The sequence below is a fragment of the Hesperophylax consimilis genome, chromosome 1, assembly GCF_061612785.1.
Source record: "Hesperophylax consimilis isolate HC1 chromosome 1, BYU_Hcon_1.0, whole genome shotgun sequence".
Lineage (NCBI taxonomy): Eukaryota > Metazoa > Arthropoda > Insecta > Trichoptera > Limnephilidae > Hesperophylax > Hesperophylax consimilis.
This window is the reverse complement of record NC_142836.1, coordinates 16193021-16218114: the sequence shown is the minus strand read 5'-3', so window position 1 is coordinate 16218114 and position 25094 is coordinate 16193021. Positions and strand designations below refer to the sequence as shown.

Genomic DNA, 25094 nt, shown 5'->3' with positions numbered 1-25094 from the left:
TTGCCCGTGTTGGCCGGTATTTTGCCAATCGATCTAGAAATTAGGGAGGTTTTAACGAAGAAAAAGTTGACCAGGGGACTCCCCGCTACCCATCTCGGCGTAACTCTTACGCCAGGCGGTGTTGGGACTCTTCCTGGACTGCTTAGACAAATGAGTGATTTGTCACTCAACGAGTGGCAATCTCGCTGGGATAGGTCGAATATGGGAAGATGGACTTTCTCCTTCTTCCCATCAGTTAAACTCAGAATGGAAGGAGCCCACATTAAATTGGATGTGACATGACCCAAATTTTGTCAGGACATGGTGAGTTCAGGGGGAGACTACATAGACTCTCCCTGTCCCCACATCCAAACTGCGCGTGTGGTAGTTCTGATCAAACCGCTGAGCACATTTTGTGGCACTGTGAGATTATGATGGATGCAAGAGATGAATTATTGGCTGGTTTGGAAGTAACAACGAGACCGGTTTGGAACTCCGATCTCGTCTCGAACAAAGTGAATTTCGAGTGTCTGAGGAAGTATACAAAGATCTGGGTTGAGAGATGGTCTGATCTTAGAGTCGAGTACTAGACTAAAATCGATAGCTTTAACGCCAGGTATTGCTCCTGGACACAATGGACTACGAGACAATTGTTTTCATGTACATATTTATAACTGTTTTTTTTTCTTTTTCTTTCTGTTTATTTACTGTATTAATTAGCATTCTACAAATTTTCTGTTCCTGATTATACTAATGTTTATTATTTGCATCTAATGTTTACTTTCTATCTCTTATTGCAGGTTATTTTGGATATTTTGTAACAGACTGATTCTGCTTATAATTTTTTTAAGATTTTCTTTTATTTTTATACACTGCTTTGTATCTTGTTCTTTCTTTTCTACTATAGAGTGACCTGCTTGCTGGTAGTAGCACTGAACTTATATTTTTCTTGTGTCAGTCCGGCGTACCCCAACTCTGGGGTGACAGAAGACCTCGTCCGTGCATATCAAACTTCAAGATCAAATCACGATGAGGGATCTGTGTCATCGTCTGCTCGCAGCGCCTCCCCTGAGGTCAGGAACTGGACTGAGGATGGGCCGAACGTGGATTGGCGACCTTCCGCCCTGCCTCCAGGTATTCCGACGCTTTCTCCTCATGGTCTTCGGGTTATACCCAACCCCAACTCACACTTCTCGTCGAGGCACAACCGGTTTCCTGGCTTAGGGGCGCGGAACCTGATTCTCGTGAAGCCAATCCAACGCCCAGCTTTCTCTCCCTAGGTCTGCCTGTTAGTGGGTATCGACACCCCCTTCACCACAGAAAGAGGCGCATACTTTACCATTTTTCTTTTTTGTTCTCTTTGTAGGTGGCTGTGTATTATTTTAATTCTTCTCTACCTATTGCTGACATTTTATAAATGTGTTTTTATTATATTAACCAAGTAGAATAGAACTTACTAAAATTATTAAAACACAGCACTTGCATACTGCGAATAACATCGTATGCATGGACATTTTGGAGGTCTTGTTTTGAAATTTTAAATGTAGATTCGTTTTTTCAAAAATTAGCGTCCTTGCGAGAGCTCTGAAGGGGTACCATCAGTACCTAAAACAGGGCGGGGAAGTGGTGGGCCTCCTCCAAGTGCGGACACCGATCATATTAGATGGTGATCACGCCTATACAAGACTTCTGGTGAGACATCATCACCAGGAAGCCAATCACCCAAGTACGGAGAGAACGATGGCTGAGGTGCGAGGCAGCTACCTTGTGCTGCGACTGCGAACAAATATTCGGATGATCGCCCACAACTGCAAGATGCGCAGGAGCAAGCCAGCCCCCCCACTGATGGGGCCCTTGCCGCCATCAAGGCTAGCCCACCATGTTCCTCCATTCACAAACTGTGGACTAGATTACTTTGGGCCGATGGAAGTCACACCGTATGCAGACATCGGGGGAAAAGATATGGTGCAATCTTCACATGCCTATCTACTCGTGCCATTCACCTTGAGCTGACAACTTCACTGACCACGGACTCCGCCATCATGGCTTTACAACGCATGACGGCGCGCCGAGGCCAACCAAAAGCTCTGTTCTCAGACAATGGTACGAACTTCCATGGTGCCGACAACGAGCTGAAGGATGCCATCGAATCACTCAAAAATGATACCCGGATGAGGGATCATTTGTCAACAAAGGGGATCGAATGGAACTTCATCCCTCCAATGTCTCCTCATATGGGGGGAGCTTGGGAGCGCCTGGTGCGTTCTGTAAAAACCGCCCTGAAGGCCATCTTGCTGGAACGAGCTCCACGCGAAGAGACCTTGAAGACAGCGTTTGCCGAGGCCGAGTGGACTGTAAACAACCGCCCCCTCACACACGTCTCGGTGGATCCCAGGGACGAAGAGCCCCTCACCCCCAACCACTTTTTACTGGGAAGAGCCGGAAACCGACCTCATCTGTCACTATACGACAGGCAGGATGAGGAGGTATGCCTCCGTCGCCAGTGGCGTATCAGCCAACAACTCGCTGATATGTTCTGGAGACGGTGGCTCCGCGAATATCTCCCCACCCTGGCTGCTCGCCAAAAATGGCAACAGCCAGTCATCCCCATCAAGAAGGATGACCTCGTGATCATCATGGACCCCGCTATGCCCCGCAACAGCTGGCCACGCGGTCGAGTCCTTGGAGCCACCCCTGCTGCAGACGGCCAAGTGAGGACCGCCAGGATCCAGACGAGCACCGGAATTTACGTCCGCCCCGCTGTGAAGCTCGCTGTAATCTTGCCGGCCCCACCTACTGATGCAAACCTAACAGTACCACCAGCCCAGCACCATCCCAGAGAGACTGGCCGCCGCGGACTGCGCCGTACCAACAAACGTCCTATTTTTTAGTTCAGCATAGCTAAACGGGGGGAGTGTAACGGACGTAGTTGACCATATTATTTAATTTCATAAAAAATTGTTTTACTTTTATAAAATGTGCCTACCCCACGCCACTGGCAAAAACACCACTCCCCGCCACTGGCCATTTTGTCCAATTTTCGGCCCAGGCCGCTTGAAAACTTTGTCTACGAACGGCATCGATACCGCGTCGCCGGCTTACCTGCCGCGTGGATCGATGTCCAGCATTTTTTCTATGTAAAAATTACTAGGAAAAATCAATTTTTAAATGTTACAAATGTATGTATTTTACTTGTTCATCCCCTCGGCGGTAGTCAAATAAACACTATTTTCGATATACTACCGCTGAGGAGATATTGAAAAAGCTGTTTTTCACCCATATGTATAACCATTTTTTGAACAATATTTTTACCTTTTTTGCGTGTACAAAAATCCAGGAACCTCGTAGCATAGTGAATCTTATCTCTTTCTGAGCGCTATGTTACGGGGGACCTCGGAAAAATACTAACTTAACATGTTTTACAAATTTGATCACTTTGAGATCATTTTTACACATTTATTTACAAACATTTCTTATTTTTTGTCGTATCTTGACAAACAAAAAATCTAGTTGTCAAGATACACATTCCTATAACTACTATGCATTTAAACTATGTAATTTTCATTCATGTAAGCGTTCAAAATCTTTTCTAACTCGCAAATTTAAGCGACTACTATCACCATTGCTGCCGACAAAATGAATATGCAACATTTTGTCGGAGGCTATAAACTCATTGTTGGCGCGGGTACAACCCCCCACCACTTTTTGGCTCCTAGCCCAATGTCGGGCGCGAGTCAGGCTAATTAAATATAAGCAGCCACATAATAAAAAATAAATCAGTTCATCTTTACCACCGAAACCAAGCGTTTTATTATCTACAAGTGACTCCTGCCCAACATCTGCCTCACCACGCCAAGTCTTCTGCTCCAAGATCTTCTGGTGTTACCTCTTCAAGACCAGCTGGCCCTCCTCTGGAAAACCGCCAACGCCAGAAGCGAGCAGAGACGACAGCACACCCAGTGCCCAACATTCACCAAGCCTGGGTGCGGGAGGCAGATTTCATCACAATATCTACTACTATCATCATCATCGACCGTAAAGGAGCATTCTCATCGGTTGAAGACACGGTTTGGACCCGGCGCCTAAATCTACAGTCTTGTGCGGACTCCCGTCCAGTACAATCATGTTTCTAAAATATGACATTTCCACTTGCAAATGTTGTTTGAAAACTTAAACCATCTAAAAATCTATAAGAACTGGGAAACTTTTGAATATTACGAAATGTGAATGATTTTTTTTTAGTTTTTAGCAAAATTATAACTTTGAAGTTTTCACAAAAAAAAATTTATAAATGAACTATATATTTTCGATAAAAAATTAAATATCTGACGCATTATTTATTCCATGGAGTATAAATAGATCTGAATTTGGACAAATGAAAATTGAAGTTTTAAAAGGATTAGATCAAGAATAGAATTAAAAGGGAAATAAAAAGACAAATCTGCTATAAAATGAATAAATGTCTTTAATTAACTATTAATTTATAATTATTAGCCTGAAACACCCATGTTAATTGAAAAAAATTCCGATGGTAAATACATGTCACTGACGGGAATTGAACCCGCAGCCTTCTGATTTTTGGTCAGGTGCTCTACCAATTGCGCTACGTTGGCTTATTTGGAACCCGCCATTCAATATGTACTTGTATTTTTCATTCAACAATTATTGCTTATTAGAGTTGTTTTCTCAGGGGATTTTTTTTTTCTCTTAAGATTTTCTCATGTCATAAAGGTGTTTCTGGCTAATAATTATTGCTTAAAAATAATATGTTATCCTTCGGGCTATGCATTAAAACCTTGTCTCGTAAACATGAGTTTCTCTTTAAAAATAATAAAAAAATAAAAATTTTATAAACACATTCACCCAAGAGTATTTTTCTCTCATTTCCAAATGCTTAACAAATGTTTCGCTCTGATATTTTTTTATATTTTTGAATACCGCACAAGACTCTCAACTGCTCTAAGCTGTCTGGAGCCATGAGGTTGAAGATAGAGGGGTGGGAAGGATATGGAAACAGGACTTTAAGAAAGTACCTGGCTATTCTCATCTGGTCACTAAACTAGGCTAAAGCCATTTCAATTTATTTGAGAGGAACAGCCTGTGATGGTTTGAACAATCACATAAATAAACGATAAATAATAAACGAACGTGCTCCAAAAATTTTTGTCTAGACTAGCAACATGGGATAGATTACAGGCCTTAAGTAAACACATTCCCACAGGAAGGAATAAAATAGGGGCAGTCAGTTCTTGAACGTGGATACGTTGACAGCTCCGAGAAATCAATACAAATCAGAAGTGTTGTGTGAAATTACAGTTAATTAGTGAATTCAAATGGTGTTTGAAAGCTTTGTTGTATATTGAATTAAAGTGAAATATTATTGAACCGGTGTTGGTGTAAAGTGAAAGTGGTTGTACTCAGTGGAGATAGGAACAATTGGATAATTTGTAGAGCGCCGTTTTGTGCAAAATCACCCCAGGGGCGCTAAGAGTTGGGCGATCGCGATTAAAATATAAAATGTGTTAAATTAAACGTGACTTCGTAAATATGTAGTTCAAACTAAATTACTTGTTTTAAAAACATGAAAATAATAATAATAATGATTGCGTTGTAAAACAGAGATTAGGGAGGTACAATTGTATTTACAGAATTATTTAATGACCCTTTTATAGGCGTAGGGAGGGGACCAAAATTGAACAAGTTGCAAGGATTTCGCTGAAATGAGGAAAGAAGCCGATAGGGAGGAGATCGAAAATTAAAGTGATTTAGCTATATAGTGTAACCAAGTAAGCTTCACGCTGAGAATGAGAGATGACTAACTGGGTGAGTTTTTTAATATTATTTATTAAATTCCAGAGGACCCGTTTAAAAGACGGATACAACCGAGGTACAGGAACTCAGTTTACGACACCTGCCGCCCAAATTATGTTATCATTAAAAGGGATGTGCTAGGCGAACCATCTATCAGCTGAAAAAGGGAGACGGGCCAGTGACCTTTTCATATGTACGCCGAGGCGCGATGTACGGTCAGTCGAAGGAGAAGTTTTGCTAGCGTATGACCGCCCGAATAGAAAGCGATCGGATGCAACCAGACAGAACAAAATGAATACTTTTCTTCTGTTATTTGACTTTCTAATTTAATACTTTTCATCTATTGTTTGACTTTCTAAGTTACGAATTGGGATGCACGAAAACAAATCTAGAGTCAAAAGAGGGAGAAAGTAATCTCCGAAATAAAACTACCAACCGAACAACTTTTCTCAACAGGTACCTTTCAAGAGGTAGGCAGCCTCTTTAAATTAAATGCAAAAATCAAACCAATTATCCGTTTATACCTACTTGAGAGGATAGGTATTCAGTAGAAGTTACCCATACCTAATACACGAGGATGCATACGTATATTAATACGTATTAATAAAACTAACATATCACTAGTTATTTGCTCTACTTAACTTGCAGCAATATAGGGAATGAAATGAATACAGCTTATTAATTGTGATAAACAACAAGGGGTATATTTGAGATTTAACTTGAATACAAGAGCAATACTTCTATTTAAATCATCAGGGGTGGTTGACTACTAGACAGCCAACGTAAATTGAATTCGGCCTTGATGTTTAATTCGTATGATTAAAATTAACTATGCATCTAAAATAAAACATCACCACTGAGCGCCAGTCTAGACAGCTTATCTAAACAAATTTATATTCATGGTGATATCTAAGAGATGTGTCTAATTCATGTGGATTAATCAAATTTGTCTCACGTGTGCGTATTAATCTCCGACAATCAAGCAGCCCGTTCACGATGACCTTTCCCCACCAGCCACGAAAACCAACTGCTGGCTTCTCTGGAATTCCACGCTCGGCTCTTGAAATCAACGAGTGGCGGCATGAAATTCTATGGCAACGCGTGTCTAGAAATCATGTTAAGTGAGCGGCCAGTTCCTACCGCTACATTACCCCCTTGGCCAACAGAATTTCTGCAGGAAATTCCACTACGCCACCTGGCGCCTGAAGTCGCATGACAGAAGAGTGTTGCAGCTTCCAAAAGTATCTTGAAGCCATCCTAGAAGACCAACGTGAAGACGTCCAAGGAGCCATTCCCACAGAAGAAATAAATTCAGTACCCTCCATGTTACTTGAAGAGGGTTTGAATGTCAGACTGGTGAGGTATTCTGGAGTAAAAGTGGTGCCATCCGTAAAAGCGGTTCCAATTGAAGAGAGTCTTCTGCATACTCAATGCCACTTAGCTTCAAAATTACCAGCATACTGTAGACGTCCCGAGAAAACTGAAGAGCCTTTCTTGAAGAAGTTCCAATTGAAGAAATGTTTCTGCATACTCAGTGCGATTTAGCTTCAAAATTATCAGAAGACTGTTGACGTCCCGAGAAAACTGAAGCCATTCTTGAAGAAGTTCCAATTGAAGAAAGATTTCTATATTGTAGGTTAGAGATGGTTGTAACCGATGACTGATGTTGAGATCCAGAAAGAATTCCTAATAACACGTGAGACCTACTGATGGATAAACTAAAACTTACAAGAAAAATCACCATGTTTTAAAAGATCTATGTTTTGAAAAAAATATAAGAAATACAATATTAACCATGATAAACAAAATTTTAAAGTATAAGAGACAAACTCTATTTTAAATTATCAATTGATCTCCACCTTATGTGGTTACTGCTGAAAATATATAAATCTTGAATTGAAATATTAAATAATAGTATACTGCCACCTATAGAACCCTAGAAAAGCACTATCCAAGAACCAAACCTCGAAAGATTTATCATTGAAAGTTATTATTATTATTATTATTTATATTTTTTTTTTTTTTTTTAAGAAAAACAAAAAAAAATAACTGTAAACATTTGAGATCCACCCCATGATAGTGATTATTAGAACTAATTAAAACTACTGTTGAATAAGTTTGTTTAAATTCTAAAAGAATAATATTCCTCATAATTAATTAATATTAAATTTGAGATTCGTATATCACTCAAATGTAATAACTTTTAAACATGCAACAGAATTTCCTAAAACTCTGGAAAAATAGATATTATGAGCTTCTGAAGCTATCATTTTCAATGCACATATTTATTTGGTGAGGAAAGTTAAACCTCCTCTGGAGAGCAAAAATAACTCAAAAAAAAAAAAAAAACTTAATATTCTAAGACAAACACTACACACATGTTAAGACTAAATAATACACACAAGATTAGGATCATCATACTTGTGAGAAGTATACATTCCAGGGATCAGAATGAACACTTCTAACAACCACGTTGTTATGCAAAAGACATTACCGTTCCTTTCCTTTTGTAATTATAAAAAAAAACAACAATGTCAAATACAAATCCAACATGTCTGATATTTCTCAATTATACCTAATCAAAGTATGGTCGTGATGGCCAGTCACTCCCACACTCTAACAACACTAAAGAAAGATAAAAAAAAATATAATAATGACAACACAATTACAATACCCAACAAATACAAAACACAATCACCACAAACATTCAACGTAAGGACACAAAGCGCAATCGTGTTCTCACGATGAATGTAAGTTTGCAAACATAATGTCGGTTTATGTATGCCACACAAAATAGCGGTACTACAGACCGAAATAAAATCTCACCAAGAGAACAAAATTTTGCTAGAAAAAAAAGATTATGACACAGAATCATCCAATTGTTCTACTTTTAGCATATCTTTCACATGAAAGGTACCCAGTGCCTTCCCATTCATGTCAGCTAATTGATACGCAACCGGGGAAATTTTCCCTACCACCTTGCTTTTGATGAATTTTGGTGCAAGTTTAGCAGAAAAATGTTTGTTCGCATCTGAAAGAATGAACGATCTTCGCCAGATGATATCTCCCACTTTGTACTGAATATCCCTGCGACGCAGGTTATACTGACGCTTATTGCGTTCATAAGACTGTCTTAACGATGTGCGCACCTGTGAAAAGATATCATTTAATTCCTGCAGATCAGCAGCCCAGGTGTCACGTTCTGAAAATTTAATATCCTCAGCATTGAAATCAGCATCTGCATATTCCTTACCTGAGATGACAATCTCCCTACCATAATTAAGAAAAAACGGCGTGTACCCTGTGACCTCATGCACTGCAGTATTTATTGCTAATTCAATTTCCGCTAAATGGTTCGCCCATGTTCTGTGGTCAGAACCAACATAAGAAGCAAGGGCTGAAACTAGAACCTTATTGACGCGTTCCACCGGATTATTCTGCGGGTGGTACCTACAGTTGTAAAACAAATGCCTAATGTTGAATTTTTTAACTAAAGCCTTCATGTCCCGTGAAATGTACTGTGGCCCATTATCCAAGACGATGGTGTCCGGTACCCCAAACTTATAAAAAATTTCATCTTCAAGAATGCTAGTAATGTTATTCCCAGTAGCTTTTCTCAGAGGGAAAAGTTTGGTATATTTAGAGAAGAAATCGGAAATAACCAATAAATAAGTGTACCCTTTCTTGTATGAACTCGGATAAGGACCTAGTAAATCCGTCGCAATCATCTGCCATGGGCGTTGGACTAATTTGGGATTTCCCATAAGCCCTGGTGGAAGCAAATTAGTGCTTTTATAACCTAGGCAAATTTGACATTTGTTAATAAATTGTTTCACATCTGCTGCCATCTTGGGCCAATAATATTTATGCCTTATTCTATTTAACGTTTTCATTATACCAAAATGAGCACAGACCGGAGGAACGTGGTGTTCTACAATAACATTCTTTCTAGCTTCTTTAGGAAGAACCTCCTTCCAATCATACGACCTATGAAGGGCTTCCATACTTTGAATGTGTTTGTAAATCTTATTATTCACCACTTTCCACGCCGAAAATTTGTCAGGACTGGCAATAATTTTTTCTCTTAATTTAATGTACCATTTATCAGATGTGTCAAAGGTTTGAGCAATGATGTTAACTTGTAAGGGGTCGCGCGATAATGCATCTGGAATTATGTTGTCCTTTCCTTTACGGTGAATAATTTCAAAATTAAATTGTTGAAGCCTTACTGCCCAACGCGCCAACCTTCCCGAAGGTGATTTTAGGCTAGTAAGCCATTTGAGACTATAGTGGTCCGTAATTATTTTTACCGGGATTGGTGAGCCTTCGATATAGCCCCTAAATTTTTCTAACGCGAAAATCATGGCATTTAATTCCCTTTCTGTAGTGGAGTGATTTCTTTCTTGAGCCGATAATGATCTCGATATGAAGGAAATGGGGTGTTCTATTTGGTTATCATCATGTTGGCTAAGAACCGCACTGAGGCCAACACTTGATGCGTCGCAGCTAATTGTGAAAGGCTTATTAAAGTTAGGACAAGCGAGAACAGGAGCATTACCAAACAGGATTTCAATTTCTCAAAAGCCGCCTGAGCTTTCTCGTTCCACGCAAATTTTTTTCCCGCGAATTCTTTCTTTGTTAAGTTATGTAGAGGAGCAGCAATAATAGAAAAATTAATAATGAACCTTTTATACCAGGAAAGAACTCCTATGAATCTACGTAGGCTCTTTTGAGATGTAGGCGTTGGAAAGTCAACAATTGCTTTTACCTTATCTGGATCGGTGCGAAGCCCTTTGTTGTCAATGACAAAACCCAAATATTTCAGAGAATCTCTGCAGAAAACCGATTTATCTACGTTTATCGTAAGGCCCGCGGCCTGTAATTTCTGTTTAACCTGTCTCAAAAGATGTAAATGTTCTTCAAAGGAAGTGCTAATGATTATGATGTCATCAAGATAACAGAACACTTTGCCGTCGAACTCTTGGCCAAGTATCTTGTCCATTAACCTAGACATTCGCGAGCTAGCACCATGTAAACCGAATGGCATTGTCACAAAATGAAATAATCCTCTTTTAGGAATTGTGAACGCGGTTTTTTCTTTTGAGTTTTCGTCTAGAGGTATTTGAAAGAATGCGTCATTCAGGTCTAAAGTGGTTAAATAGCGTGCACCCCCCAGACTATTTAATATATCAGAAATGAACGGTGTCGCGTATGCGTCACGCTTAGAGTTTGCATTTAGGACTCTACTGTCAAGACATAATCTGTAAGTGCCATTCTTCTTGGGTACCAAAACTATAGGGTTATTCCAAGAGCTATTACTAGGTTCCACTACCCCAAGCTCTAATAGTCTGTCCAATTCTGCGTGAAATTTCGGAAGTAAATGTGGCGAGATAGGATAAACTCGTTGTTTTATGGGAGAAGTGTTACCTGTGTTTATGACATGTTTTTCTAATGATGTCCTACCTAATCGATTACCCGAATAGGAAACGTATTCGCGAATTACGCTATCTAAAGCAGAGCGCTGAGCAGTGTTTAAATTTGCTGCATTGTCTAAACCTATAACCTCAGTTTTGCATTTCGTAATGTCTAGCTCACTTGAGGACATCATTTTTGAAATTTTTGGACAAATATTGAAAACCTTCCAAAAATCACAGCCTAGAATGATGTTAGCTTTAATTTGAGGCATAACTACAAAACTGAAAGATTTTTCTACCTTATCTAAACGGACCGGAACCGTAATTTTATAAGAACATAACACAGAATGCCCCGTAGCAGATACTAATGAAAAACTAGAGTCTAATTTGGATAACTTGAAGCCTTCATCTAAAAACTTACTATGAAAATTGTTACCTAGAATAGAAACGTGTGAACCAGAGTCTAATAAACCAGAGTAAAAAGAATTACCTACTTGGAACGAGACGTGAGGTCGACCGTCCCTGTTGGCCGCTCTCGCCTCGCCCGAAGCACGCAAATCTTCATAAAATTTTCTTACTACTGCCAGCCAGGAAACCCATTCACCGGAAGCGACCTTGGCGAACGCTGACGTCTTGGCGCTCGCTTTCGGGAACTCCCGGGCAACTAGTTTTTTGGACGACGGCAACCGCAAGCTGGAGACTTGACCCCCGGCCTACCGCAACGGAAGCAATGAACGTTCCTGGAAACATTATTAGACGGGCTAAGATTATCATAGTTTGCATTACGCTGATTATTCCTTAAATTGGGATTAAAATTTCCATCGTTGACATTACGTTGTTTGTTTCTGAAAGTGGTATTCAAGTTACCAGAATTCCTATTCTTATCCCTATTCGGAATATTATTATTACCCCCAGAATTCGAATTCAGGGAATGAGACACAACCTGAGGAGATCTGTCGTTTGAACGGCTGTCCGCCAATTCTATCATTTTACCAAGTCTCTTAAGAGCAGAAATGTCTGGAATAGTTGAAAGCGCCAGCTTCTGTATATACCTGGGCAACATATTGCAGCGCAAAATCTCCAATAATTCTGACTCAGGAAGTTTAGAGGATAAGCGATTGTTCAAAATCATGATCCGTGTTATAAAAGAACTTATATTTTCCTTTTGCAGCTGAACTGTAGATCTTAGCTCTGCCAATAATCGTCTTTCCTGATCTAGAAGTTCGAACTCATCTTTCAGTCCTACGACGATCTCCTCCCAAGAGGTGAAAGAAGTACGATTAACTCTGAACCAAAGGAGTGCATTTCCTGTAAATAATTCAACAGCTGAAGAAAAAAGTGAAACTCTACTCACGTTTCTAGCGAGAGCTAACTCTTCAACTCTTTCTATGAAGTTGCGAACATCGGATGAACCATCGTAAGAAATGTCCCATTTTTAAACCGGTACTGATGCTGGTGAAGGAACAGAGGCAGCTGTCGACGATGTTTCTGCTAATTTCGGCATATTGAGATGTGATTCAGAATTGCTTCTTGTGATAATACTATACTTCATAACCTAGCTCAAGCAGGGTAGGAAAAAATAAAAAATTATTAGAACATGCAACAACAATGCAACGTGTAGACCTATGTAACATACAACAATTGTACATGAAAACTACCGTGCTGTTTAAACAGGTAGGAATAAAAATATTAAAACTAAAATGTCTCCAGCTCACTGGGGAACATTAAAAAACGCCGAATGCGCTGATCAATGAGCTGGTTTCGGGCACAAAACTGTATAATTCTATAAACTACTCAGTGGTAAGCACAATGAGAACGGGCTGCTTGCAGATTAAACGCACATGAAAACAATCCACCACGAAACGACACATAAATTGGTAAAATTCGTACAAATCGGAAAAAAACATCGCTTGCCAAAAAAATTCAAATTACGGTTCGATTAGCCGTTGTGCGCCATTTTGTAACGTATATTAATACGTATTAATAAAACTTACGTATCACTAGTTATTTGCTCTACTTAACTTGCAGCAATATAGGGAATGAAATGAATACAGCTTATTAATTGTGATAAACAACAAGGGGTATATTTGAGATTTAACTTGAATACAAGAGCAATACTTCTATTTAAATCATCAGGGGTGGTTGACTACTAGACAGCCAACGTAAATTGAATTCGGCCTCGATGTTTAATTCGTATGATTAAAATAAACTATGCATCTAAAATAAAACATCACCACTGAGCGCCAGTCTAGACAGCTTATCTAAACAAATTTATATTCATGGTGATATCTAAGAGATGTGTCTAATTCATGTGGATTAATCAAATTTGTCTCACGTGTGCGTATTAATCTCCGACAATCAAGCAGCCCGTTCACGATGACCTTTCCCCACCAGCCACGAAAACCAACTGCCGGCTTCTCTGGAATTCCACGCTCGGCTCTTGAAATCAACGAGTGGCGGCATGAAATTCTATGGCAACGCGTGTCTAGAAATCATGTTAAGTGAGCGGCCAGTTCCTACCGCTACAACCTCATAAAATAATTACTAGAACCGAATATTAAAATACAGACAGTCCTCATCCTAAATTTGGCATTTCGAGTAGACCTTACATATATCTCACATGATAATTGGCTGAATGGGTAGGCACATAACCTATCGCTAAAAAGCAGGCTAAATGTCGACAAGATCGTCGTGTGTTATCTATGTTAATGACCTAGAAAGGGATGTAGATTCCCGACGACGAGGAATTTACAACGTTTTCTGGAGGTGGCGCGTAACTTAGGACCTTACGTGTCACATTTTTGCGACTAGATTCGTGAAAAGGGATGTCATGGCTTTCCCCTTCTACACTCAGTAAAGTAGATTATCCTGGAGGTGTATGAGGTTGGGGCAATTCTGAAATTGGTGATGAGACCTGGTTTTCTTTATTCTGGCGTGACGGTTGCCGATTTGGATCAAGGGGAGACCCGGCCGGTTGTGATATCCAGACACGCAGATATCGATCGCCTTGCTCAAATTATCATCCATCGGTTTTATTTGGTAAAGAGGAGGAGCCAATCTTAACTTGAAAAAATTCATTTCCTTTCCTCTCCTTCCCCTCCCAAAATATATACATGGATGGCGCCGACAACTAACACCATAAATTTATCGTATGTATATCACATATATAAAATCTAACACTTTATTATGTTCACATTACCCTACGATAGATAGAATCGCGTAGCTAGTTGGGGGAGCAGGCGACTTAGAAGATAAGGTTTATGAAATGGCTTTAAAACACAGCGGTAATGGATTCAACTCACTCTATCTCTAAAGAACCGAGGAATACCACACATACATAAATAACTAGGTTTCTATACCGAGAAACAAAAAAAAAACCAACACAACGTTCGGTGAAGCCTTTTTATACTGAACCGTCACGTGAAATGAGTACGTTCAAGGTCGTACGTCACGTAGACAAACTAGGATGTACACACTTGAAGGGGTGTGTAATAAGGAGAGGGACAAAGGCTTGAAAGACGGAAGGGAGGACATTCCTACCCCGGATATATACATAACCAAAGCCTTATGGAAAAGTTACCTATGGGACTTAAGGAAAATTTACCGTAGATAGAAGAGAAGGAAAAGTTTGAAGTAGAAAGGGCATATCATTACAAGCTGCACGGTCTATTTCGTACAAAATATGATTTTGGATTTGTGGCCAAAATACCCAATTAACTTAAAATAGAGCCGCGGATATACATGCCAGTGAAAAGCATGCTTCTACCAAGTAGCTAGCATACTAACTACTCGCATGCTTACAAGTCAGTATATACACGGTAAATAAAGGTGTGCTAGTTAATCATATTTCTTATTTCGTGCATGTACGCGGCTGAGATGTAAGTCCCGGAAGAAATGAGAAACAAACTGTAACCTTATTTTTGTGAAGCGGCCAATCCGTATCCCACAAACACTGGCAGCTGCGATAGTGCAAGATAAAGTTCAGAGTCTTTTCTTCGCCTCACTCAGCCTTTTTGATGGTGAAAATATTAATGTGCAAATAAGCAACAAAACAGCACACGCACGTGTTTATTCTGCTAGCTACTGGCAGAGAGTTTTCCACCACTCCCTACACTTCACACCGCGAGCCACTGACACACGAATAATGGCATAAAAGCTACTAGCATGCAAGTTACTAGCAGCCATGCGATACACATGCCACTGGCTCGCAGAAGATCGCTACTCGTTACTGGTACGCTTTTGAGCTAGTTACTAACATAAATTTTTGCGGCACACTCAGAGTCTGTGTCATAGACTGTGCAGATGCAATTGGAGCAGTCAACTACTCACACCGACTTGTCATGGCCAAGTATCCAAGACAATATACCTAACACCTAACATAACGTCCCTGAGGTTTCAATAGCGTCAGTCGCCATTTGGCTTAAGGCCGGTGCTGATAACACTACAGGTGGCTTCATTACAAATTTGAACTGAAACTAATGTTCTATTTAGCCAAACCGCGCAGTTTTCCGTTTCACTTACACTCGCCTGACATCGTTGATCTCCATCCAATTTCATTTTAGAAAACAAAGTTTTGTATGGAAACATAGACCCGGCTTATATCTGGATGACAAAATACACCAATAAAGGAACTTAATTCAATGCCTACTAAACTGAATAATATTTTTTTCTAATAAAAAATAAGGTACCTATAAAATATCAAAATCTTAATTATTTTGGTTTTAAATTTAAAATATCGGACAAAAAGTAAATCGATTTTTCATCATTTTAAAGACATCTTTAGCTATTATTGAAAATAATAATTTTGCTCCTTCTAGGTAGGAACTATGTGAATATGGTGATAAATAAATCAAAAATAAATATCGACGCCAAAAAGCTTATGTTATTTTTGTTCATTTTTTAATTATTTTCTTTCATAATATTTATTTACATAGTAGATAAGGCAGTTTAATAAAAAAAGTTGTACCATAAACCTGCAAAGGTTTTCAAAGTTGTTTCCAAAATCATTTAAAATCGGTGTATTTAATTGCCCTTAAAAATACTTTTGAGCAGACTTGACATTTACTATTGATTTTTAAAAGGATCATCAATTCGGTTGGGTATTTTGGTCTAAAATCCAAAAATAAATTTCGCCGCCGTTCTTCTGAAGTCTGTAGTTTTAAGTTCAACGCAACTGTTCTAAAAAAAGTGTTTGATTTTAGAGTTTCGGAATTTTTCAGCATTTCGTTTACGTAAAAGCACTATGAAACGATACCTATTAGTCCCATTCTTAAAAAAAAAAAAATTATCGAAAAGGTATGCTGAAACTCAAAAAAGGTTAATGGTTATTTATGAATAAAATATTATGTTGTACACGGTATCGAAATATATATTTTTTATTTTATTTTGTTTTGCAAAATAAAATTTTAATATCTATTATTACAAACATCTAAAACTCTTTTTACAGCATTTAGGCATAATCCAAGATAAGCTGCAAGGTTTTTAGCGTCTTTAACATGTGTCGGTAGTTCATTATATATCTTGAAACCTTTACAATAAAGATTATTTTGGGCTCCCGATAAATTTGCTTTCGGAAGTCAAAAATTTCTAATGCTTCTCTTCTATTTAGCTAGCTATACTTTTGTTAAGGGAGAATTCACTTAGAAAAAACTTCTGGGAGTATAAACATGAAGATGGATTCCGCTTGAATTAATTAACATTCGCTGTCGATTAGAGTAAAATATATAAAAATATATTTAATGTAATTACGCTCGAGGTCAGGAAGTAAAGTAAGTACCTACCTCCCTGCATTATATTACATAAGTACAACATTCAATAAACATACCAGTATTTACAATACTTGCTTAGTGGGAATTATTTTTGTTGTGATTTGAAGGGCGCAGGAGTCCCAACTACTCCCAACCGTCTGGAGCTAGAGAGACTATGACATCCCCATTTGGGGTATGTTGTGAAGCTGAAGGTAGTGGGGATGAAGAGACGGGGAAGAGGAAGGTGGTGAGTACCTCGCTATTCAGATCTGGTCACCAAACCCGGAAAAAGCCATTCCAAGCAACGTTTGAATTCTGAACGGTGGTCTTACACCACGGCGATTCTGAGATTATCTTCCACTCTGTAAAGTGCCGCAAGTTTACTTTATATTATTTTAAATTAGTTATATGTGAAATAACACAAATTACTCAAATAAAATTTACAAGCGCACGCCGGGATTTGAAGCCGCGACCTCCAGCTTACTAGTCGAGAGCCTTACCCCTCGCAAGGCTCGCGACCACGGAGGCCGTCGGATTATCCGATATGCAGGTATTTTTATGGGGATTTTTGGATTTTGGTGGATTTTAAAATCTTCACTGTTGGTAAAATATGTTTTCAGCATTCCTGCCACCCTTCTTGTGAGTGAAACAAAACTTACTACTAGTCTATTTTGTAATTATTATTCTTTAATTCATTTTTATCGCGTGAATTTAATAAAACTTCCATGAAAGTGATTTTGTTTAATAACCATGCCTTAGGCATATATATGTAGGTAAGCACATTTTTTTTAAAATCAACGATTTAAATCAATGAATTTTATTTGGTTAATCTTATAATTAAATTATTATTATGATTTCTAATTGTATGAACGACATAAAAGTTAAGTGACAGTTATCTTGCTAATTTAAAAAAAAAACGAATATGTTTTTTTATCTTTGTTGTTTGTTTTTGGGGTGTTATGCCGTGTTGCGCTAACTCCTTCTTTAGCCGACGTTTCGGACAGCGTTGCTGTGTCCATCATCAGGGCAGATCCGGTAGATCCGAAGATGTGTTGCTTTTGATCCAATGCTTTTGGCCGTGAAAATCTAAAAAACTTACATGTTTTTTTATTGTTTAATTCTGTGAAATTTTTTGACGGTTTGATTCGAAATATTTGTGTTCAGCTCTTTTAACTCGTCTTTTTTCATGTTTAAAATTAAAATATTGCAATTTTTAAACATTGAAATTATTTCAAACACAAAACCTAAGAGCTAATTTTAAAATGAATAAATATATAGAACATTAAAAATATCTCGGAAAATTTCTAAAATTAGATGCGAAATTATAATTATTTCAAGTTTATACAACAGATAAACCACCCTCTTTGACTGGATAAGTAATGTATACATCTTGTGTACTTTCCATGAACTAATTTACGTCTGCGTCTATTTTACTATTCAATTAGTAAGGATTTTACATACACGGTCGTTTATCAATTGAATAAAAATTTCACCACGTTTTTTAATAACCGTTACGCTAGTAATGAATAGTATAGGTAATAAGAACACAAATGAAATTGCGTTCTTACCAAAAAATTGAAATGAGAATTGATTTAGCACCAAAACATGTAGGTACTTCTTTTTAGTTTTTGCCTCGAATTAATTATAATTCGTGCCATTTTTTTTTTGCTAATTTCAAAAATTATTTTCATTTCTCTGTGTGTATATTTGAAGATTCACTAAAATTAAAAATTGAATTTTATTATGACATATTTTTTGAATTTCAATACCAGTGAATTTGGTTTGCCTCGGGTCAAGTTGAGATCTCACTCTAACTTTAAAAAAAAAGGTGAAAAGTGCCTATTGTGTTTAAAATCGAGCTTCCAACTGAGTTTTGCCAGGAAGTCTGCAGGAAGTAATGCAGGAAGGCATCACTTTCATCAATGCCAGCTTAATTTGGGTTTATTTACACACAACAGGCTCAGAAAAGAATGATATTGATAAGTTTTAAATTATTTATTATGTTACGCTTACTCTCGAACGTGGATCAATATTGATTTGAGATTTTAAGTTAAAAAATTAAGACACTACAAAGAATTTAATATAATTGCAGCTACATCAGCCATTTAAATGCTTTAATTTAAGTGTTCATTTTGAAAGTTGAAAAATACAGCTCTTGGATGTATAAAACATCATTTTATGATGTGAGGTGACTACGGGTTACGAGGTGTACTTAACATTTAGGACGGAAGTTGGAACGAATTTCTGTGAAGCAGCTGGCCAACGTTTATATAAAAAACGGAACTTTCATAGAAATTGAACATCGACTTTGAAATTCGACGAATTGTTCCTCCTTAGTTTTCCACTTTTAACGACTCTCCATGGATGAAAGATATCGATATAAATTTGGCTAGTTAATCTACATGCAGTTCAGTGATGGCATAATAATTAAGAATTATTATGCCTTATAATATAATCATAATAGCGGACGCAGAAGCCATCATAAGTAAAGTAGAATTTATCTCGCCTTGTAATCCGGGCGCGTCACACGACAGTAGGATTGGCCTGTCAGCCACTCTGCCCCCGGAGAGATCGTTCCGGCCCATTATCCACGACAGCTCGGTCTACGCCTTACAATAGGTAGCTACCCACCTCCTTGCCTCATCTGCAGTTCCGATATCTATCAAAGTTAGTTTGTTATAAATAACCCAACTAGATACGGGATATGATTCGAATTAAAATTAAGAGATTAGTTTTTTTTGTATTTAATTAATTTTGAATAAAAAACATATCTTTCGCTATCGTTCTTCATTAAGAATAATGCTTGACTTATACAAATATCAGGGCGCCATCGCATTATATAGCAGCAGCAATCATTCGACCAGTAAAAAATCGTCTACTTTGACGTTTTTTGAAACTAATTTCAGTTTTTTCCACAACTTCTTTGATTTAAGGTAATTTTGTACAAAAATCTTAACATATTTTCAATTGGTTATTTTGAGATTAATCAGCCCATTAAATAGATTCTAAAACCAAAACACTGATTTGTTTCAACATAACCTTACTGCACAGGAGTTCCTGAAGCCCAGAGCCAGTTAAACTATGGCTTCCTCAATTTGGGTTTGTTGGAAGACTAAAAGGAATGCGAGGGGAAGGAGATAAGCAATAGGAAGATTGGAAAGTTAATGGCAATTCAGTTGATAAACTGCTTAATCTAACAAAATTTTGATTCTAAAGGCATAGAATAATTATTATCATCAAAATAAATCAATTTACAATTAATAATTAAGAATTATTATGCCTCATCTAGATAAGCGGTCGCAAAAACCATACGTAGGTATATATATATATAATATAATAATAATATTTTTATATATATATATATATAAAAATATTAACAGAAGATAAAAAATAATACATATTGAATGAAGTATGTTAGATTTTTAGTAAGTGTAGAGCAGACAGAAGGTAGGAGCAGTAAATATACCAACCATCCAATGACGGTGTACAACAGTATGTTATTTAAAATGATCTACATAAGGGTTAGAATATAGTATATGTTCCAAGCTATTAATTAATACCTTTCTAATTGATAATAACTCGTGTTTAGGAAGTGAGTCTCGTTTTAAGTTTTTAACATTAAATCATTTTAGGAATACTACAATACATATAAACTTAAAAATTAGGAACATACGTGTACAGAATAACAGATATATATGCTAGATATTGTTAAAATAAAAATATAAAGCCAACGTATATAATGCCAAGCGTATACAGGGTGCGGCAGAGAGGACGGACGTTTTTGAGACGGGTAGTACTCTCCCCCTCCGTCTACGAGAGGGGTGGGGAGGGTGCCGCTTGACTCGTTAGTACCTAGCATTGTTTTACCAGTTGTCGTCATGGAGCCGTGGACGGTGGAGCACCGCGTTTTTGCCTATGATTGTTTCGTCCGAAATAATGAGTCAGTCACCGTCGTACAGCGTGAGTTTCGTCGCCACTTCAACATTCATCGGAATTTTTGTTATTTGTTTTTGGGGTATTATGCCGTGTTGCGCTAACTCCTTCTTTAGCCAACGTTTCGGACAGCATTGCAGTGTCCATCATCAGGGCAAATGTGTTATTTGAGGTTGTGTTAAAATGTGAGCTTATGTATGAGGTTGTGATACCGTGTTGCCAGCTCCAACCCTCTGAGCTAATATTAACGTATCATTTTTTTTATTTATTTAAAGTGGTTTTCTTCGTTTAGCTCTGGTGTATCTGTCAATTACCGGATACCAAGAACTATTAAGCTTAGCTCCATCGTCTCTATTAATGTTTACGGGATTTTTATGAATTTCAATGGCCTCCGTAATCAGCCGTGCTCTATAAGTTTTCGGTCTCCCCAGGATTTCAGGAACAAATCCAAAGTAATGCCCGGTGTCAATCAAATGCTCGGCAATTGCCGATCTGTCAGGGTGGCCGAGTTTACAAGCTCTGAAGTGTTCTGAAATCCTTTTGGAGATAGTCCGCTCTGTCTGGCCTACATAGACCTTGTCACATCCGGAACAGCTGAGTTTATACACTCCATCTGTTTCCAGAGGAAACTTAGTCTTTGCAGACCTCAGTAAGTCCTATATCTTTGTTGTTGTTCCGAAGACAGTCTTGATATTTTCCTTTCTCAATAGCCTGGCAATTTTATCTGTCACATTGTGCACATAAGGCAGGAAGGCACAGCCTTTCGACTCTTGTTCAATTCTGTCTTCGTTTGGTGCAGATTTGGCTCAGCAGATAGAGTATTCCAAAGAGCAGAGGCTGCACTATTAAGGGAGAGGATCCACAATGTGCGAGGCGAGCTGGATGGAGTATCTCGGGACCTTTTCGCTCTACATCTGCACTTAAGTGCAACCCTTACCGAAGAAGACTGGAGAAAAGTTGACAACATGACTTACCAAGAAGCAGTAAGATCTAAACAGTCAACAGATGCGAGACAGAAACAAAAGTTTGAAAGACTCAACCGAGACAAAAAAGGTGATCGAAAACAACTCGATCAAAATAAAGTTGTCATCAATATTTTGACCCTTGCGTTGAGCCCAGACGCAACTTCTGTACTGGCAAAGGGGATGAATTTTGCAGTGGCCCCTAAAAAGATACCTGTAGAATCCATCGTATGTGGTGTAGAGACTGCACTACATACGATGATGAAAGTACACAAAATGTCAGAGGTCCAAGCAGAGGACATCCGGCAAGAGACTTGCCATATTTTGAAAAGGGCTGAAATACCCCGCCCCAATATCACGAAAGGAGAGTTTGCGGCCCTAAAAGAATTACGCGCCAATGAGGAAATCTTGGTTCTGTCAGCCGATAAAGGAAATGCCACTGTCGTGATTAATACGGCAGACTATACAAAGAAGATGGAAGACCTCTTGTGCGATTCAGGCACCTATAAGAAGATTAAAAACAACCCCACCAACAAGATTGACATAAAGACAAGGATCAATCAAAGGACAATCAGGAAAGAGGATTGGTCTAAGCTTTTTGTAAAAGCCTCTAGAACTCCTGCCCTGTACGGTCTCCCAAAAATACATAAAAAGGAAATCCCAATGAGACCGATTGTTAGTGCTATTGGTGCTCCTACATACAAACTTTCCCAATACCTCTCGAGATTACTGCAGATGCAAACTGGAAAAACCGAATCGTGGATTAAGGATTCAACAGATCTGATTAGTAAGCTCAAGAAAGTTAAGACTGAGGAAGGAGATATTCTGGTCAGCTTTGACGTCGTGTCACTTTTCACAAATGTGCCTCTAGAAGACTCCATGACAATGCTAAGGGAGATATATGAGGAAGACATTTGCAAACTTTTTGAACACTGCCTCAAAACGGGATACTTTGCGTTTCAGGGTGAACTATTTGAGCAATTGGAGGGAGTTGCGATGGGCAGTCCGTTATCGCCAGTACTAGCCAACTTTTTTATGGAGAAGTTTGAAGAAGTGGCACTCGACACAGCTTCGGCTGTCCCTAAAGTATGGTGGCGCTACGTTGACGATGTCTTCGCCATTTGGCCTCATGGAACGGAGAAACTAAACGAATTCCTGGATCATCTTAATTCTCTCCACAGCAAAATTAAATTCACAATGGAACTGGAAAACGAAGATAAAATCCTGCCCTTTTTAGATGTGGAGGTGATGCGGAAACACGATGGTAGCCTAGGGCATACTGTATATAGGAAACCAACCCATACGAATCGGTACTTACACGCTGATTCGCACCACCACCCAGCGCAGAAGAGAGGACTTATCCATACATTGGTGACCCGAGTGACCAGAATATGTGAAGAACATAAAATCGGAGCGGAACTTACGAAGCTGACCGATGCACTGGAGCGTAACGGCTACCCAGCAAGTCAGACAAGGCAAATCATAAGAGCCAAATCTGCACCAAACGAAGACAGAATTGAACAAGAGTCGAAAGGCTGTGCCTTCCTGCCTTATGTGCACAATGTGACAGATAAAATTGCCAGGCTATTGAGAAAGGAAAATATCAAGACTGTCTTCGGAACAACAACAAAGATACAGGACTTACTGAGGTCTGCAAAGACTAAGTTTCCTCTGGAAACAGATGGAGTGTATAAACTCAGCTGTTCCGGATGTGACAAGGTCTATGTAGGCCAGACAGAGCGGACTATCTCCAAAAGGATTTCAGAACACTTCAGAGCTTGTAAACTCGGCCACCCTAACAAATCGGCAATTGCCGAGCATTTGATTGACACCGGGCATTACTTTGGATTTGTTCCTGAAATCCTGGGGAGACCGAAAACTTATAGAGCACGGCTGATTACGGAGACCATTGAAATTCATAAAAATCCCGTAAACATTAATAGAGACGATGGAGCTAAGCTTAATAGTTCTTGGTATCCGGTAATTGACGGATACACCAGAGCTAAACGAAGAAAACCACTTTAAATAAAAAAAAATGATACGTTAATATTAGCTCAGAGGGTTGGAGCTGGCAACACGGTATCACAACCTCATACGTAAGCTCACATTTTAACACAACCTCAAATAACACATCTGCCCTGATGATGGACACTGCAATGCTGTCCGAAACGTTGGCTAAAGAAGGAGTTAGCGCAACACGGCATAATACCCCAAAAACAAATAACAAAAATACTTTTGGCCGTGAAAATCTTAAATCATATTCATCGGAATAGTGCTGTTCCCTCTAGAAACACCATCCTTCTTTGGGTTGAATCACCTCGCAGGCGTGGTGAACTGATCAACAGAAGACCAAGAGGAGCTCCGCGTACAGTTCGAACTTCTGAAAATGTTGAACGCGTTCGACAAGCCTTTCTTCGCAGTCCGACTCGATCTGCCCGGAAACATGCTGCTGCACTTCGCCTCAGTGATCGTTCGGTAAGGCGAATTTCGCATATGGATCTCCTCTTTCACCCCTATGATATGGAGCGATGTTCAGCGTCAATCGTTGCTCCAGCACTGCATCAACGATTTCAACATGCCTGGTGTGATTTTCCACATTTGACTGTCTCAAATGCTATTTCCTCGCGAGCCTGATTCCATCAATAATTTTTTTTTAATAAAAATTAACTATTTTATGATTTATTTAAAACCGCCCGTCCTCTCTGCTGCACCCTGTACAACTATTTAATAAAACTAATCAACATTTTCGAAATCAATTGTTTCTTCGTCAGGTTAAACATATGATAAATTAAAATGAAATTATTGTACTAGTGTGTATTATGTATTGCATGTTGTGATTAATCGTAAAATAAAACAATATTCATATAACAATACGTATGCATCGTGTTTTATTCGGGGAATGTTGATTTGATCACGCGCATTACGACTCTCAAAAATAAAGATACGATTACTCTAGACTCTAGTTAACTCTTAATTTTTTTATAATTAGAATTGCTTTGTTTAAAAAGAAATCACCTCCGAAAGTATAATATCTCTGACATTAGAAACGGATGAAAGTATGTATTATTTGAATACTAATGCGAACTAAATCTCTTGTTACGCGACCTGTAACCCAGTTCAGCATCCTTGTATCTCTAGACAAACAATCTGCAAATCTGCGGTACCGCCCGATAAGGAGCGGTGAACTTCAAGAATTGTTCTAGGATGCTTAGATGTCAACCGACATCTTAGCGAAGGCTATAGATTAT

The 25094-nt window shown here is 38.6% G+C and overlaps 1 protein-coding gene across 1 annotated transcript; it reads left to right on the top strand.

Moving 5' to 3' along the window:
* The first annotated feature begins 2021 nt into the window (after nt 1–2021).
* LOC149426360 (uncharacterized) lies at nt 2022–2870 on the top strand. The gene has a single exon (XM_089639466.1). It carries the CDS (start codon nt 2022–2024, stop codon nt 2868–2870), a length of 849 nt encoding a protein of 282 aa, XP_089495592.1.
* Nucleotides 2871–25094: the final 22224 nt, after the last annotated feature.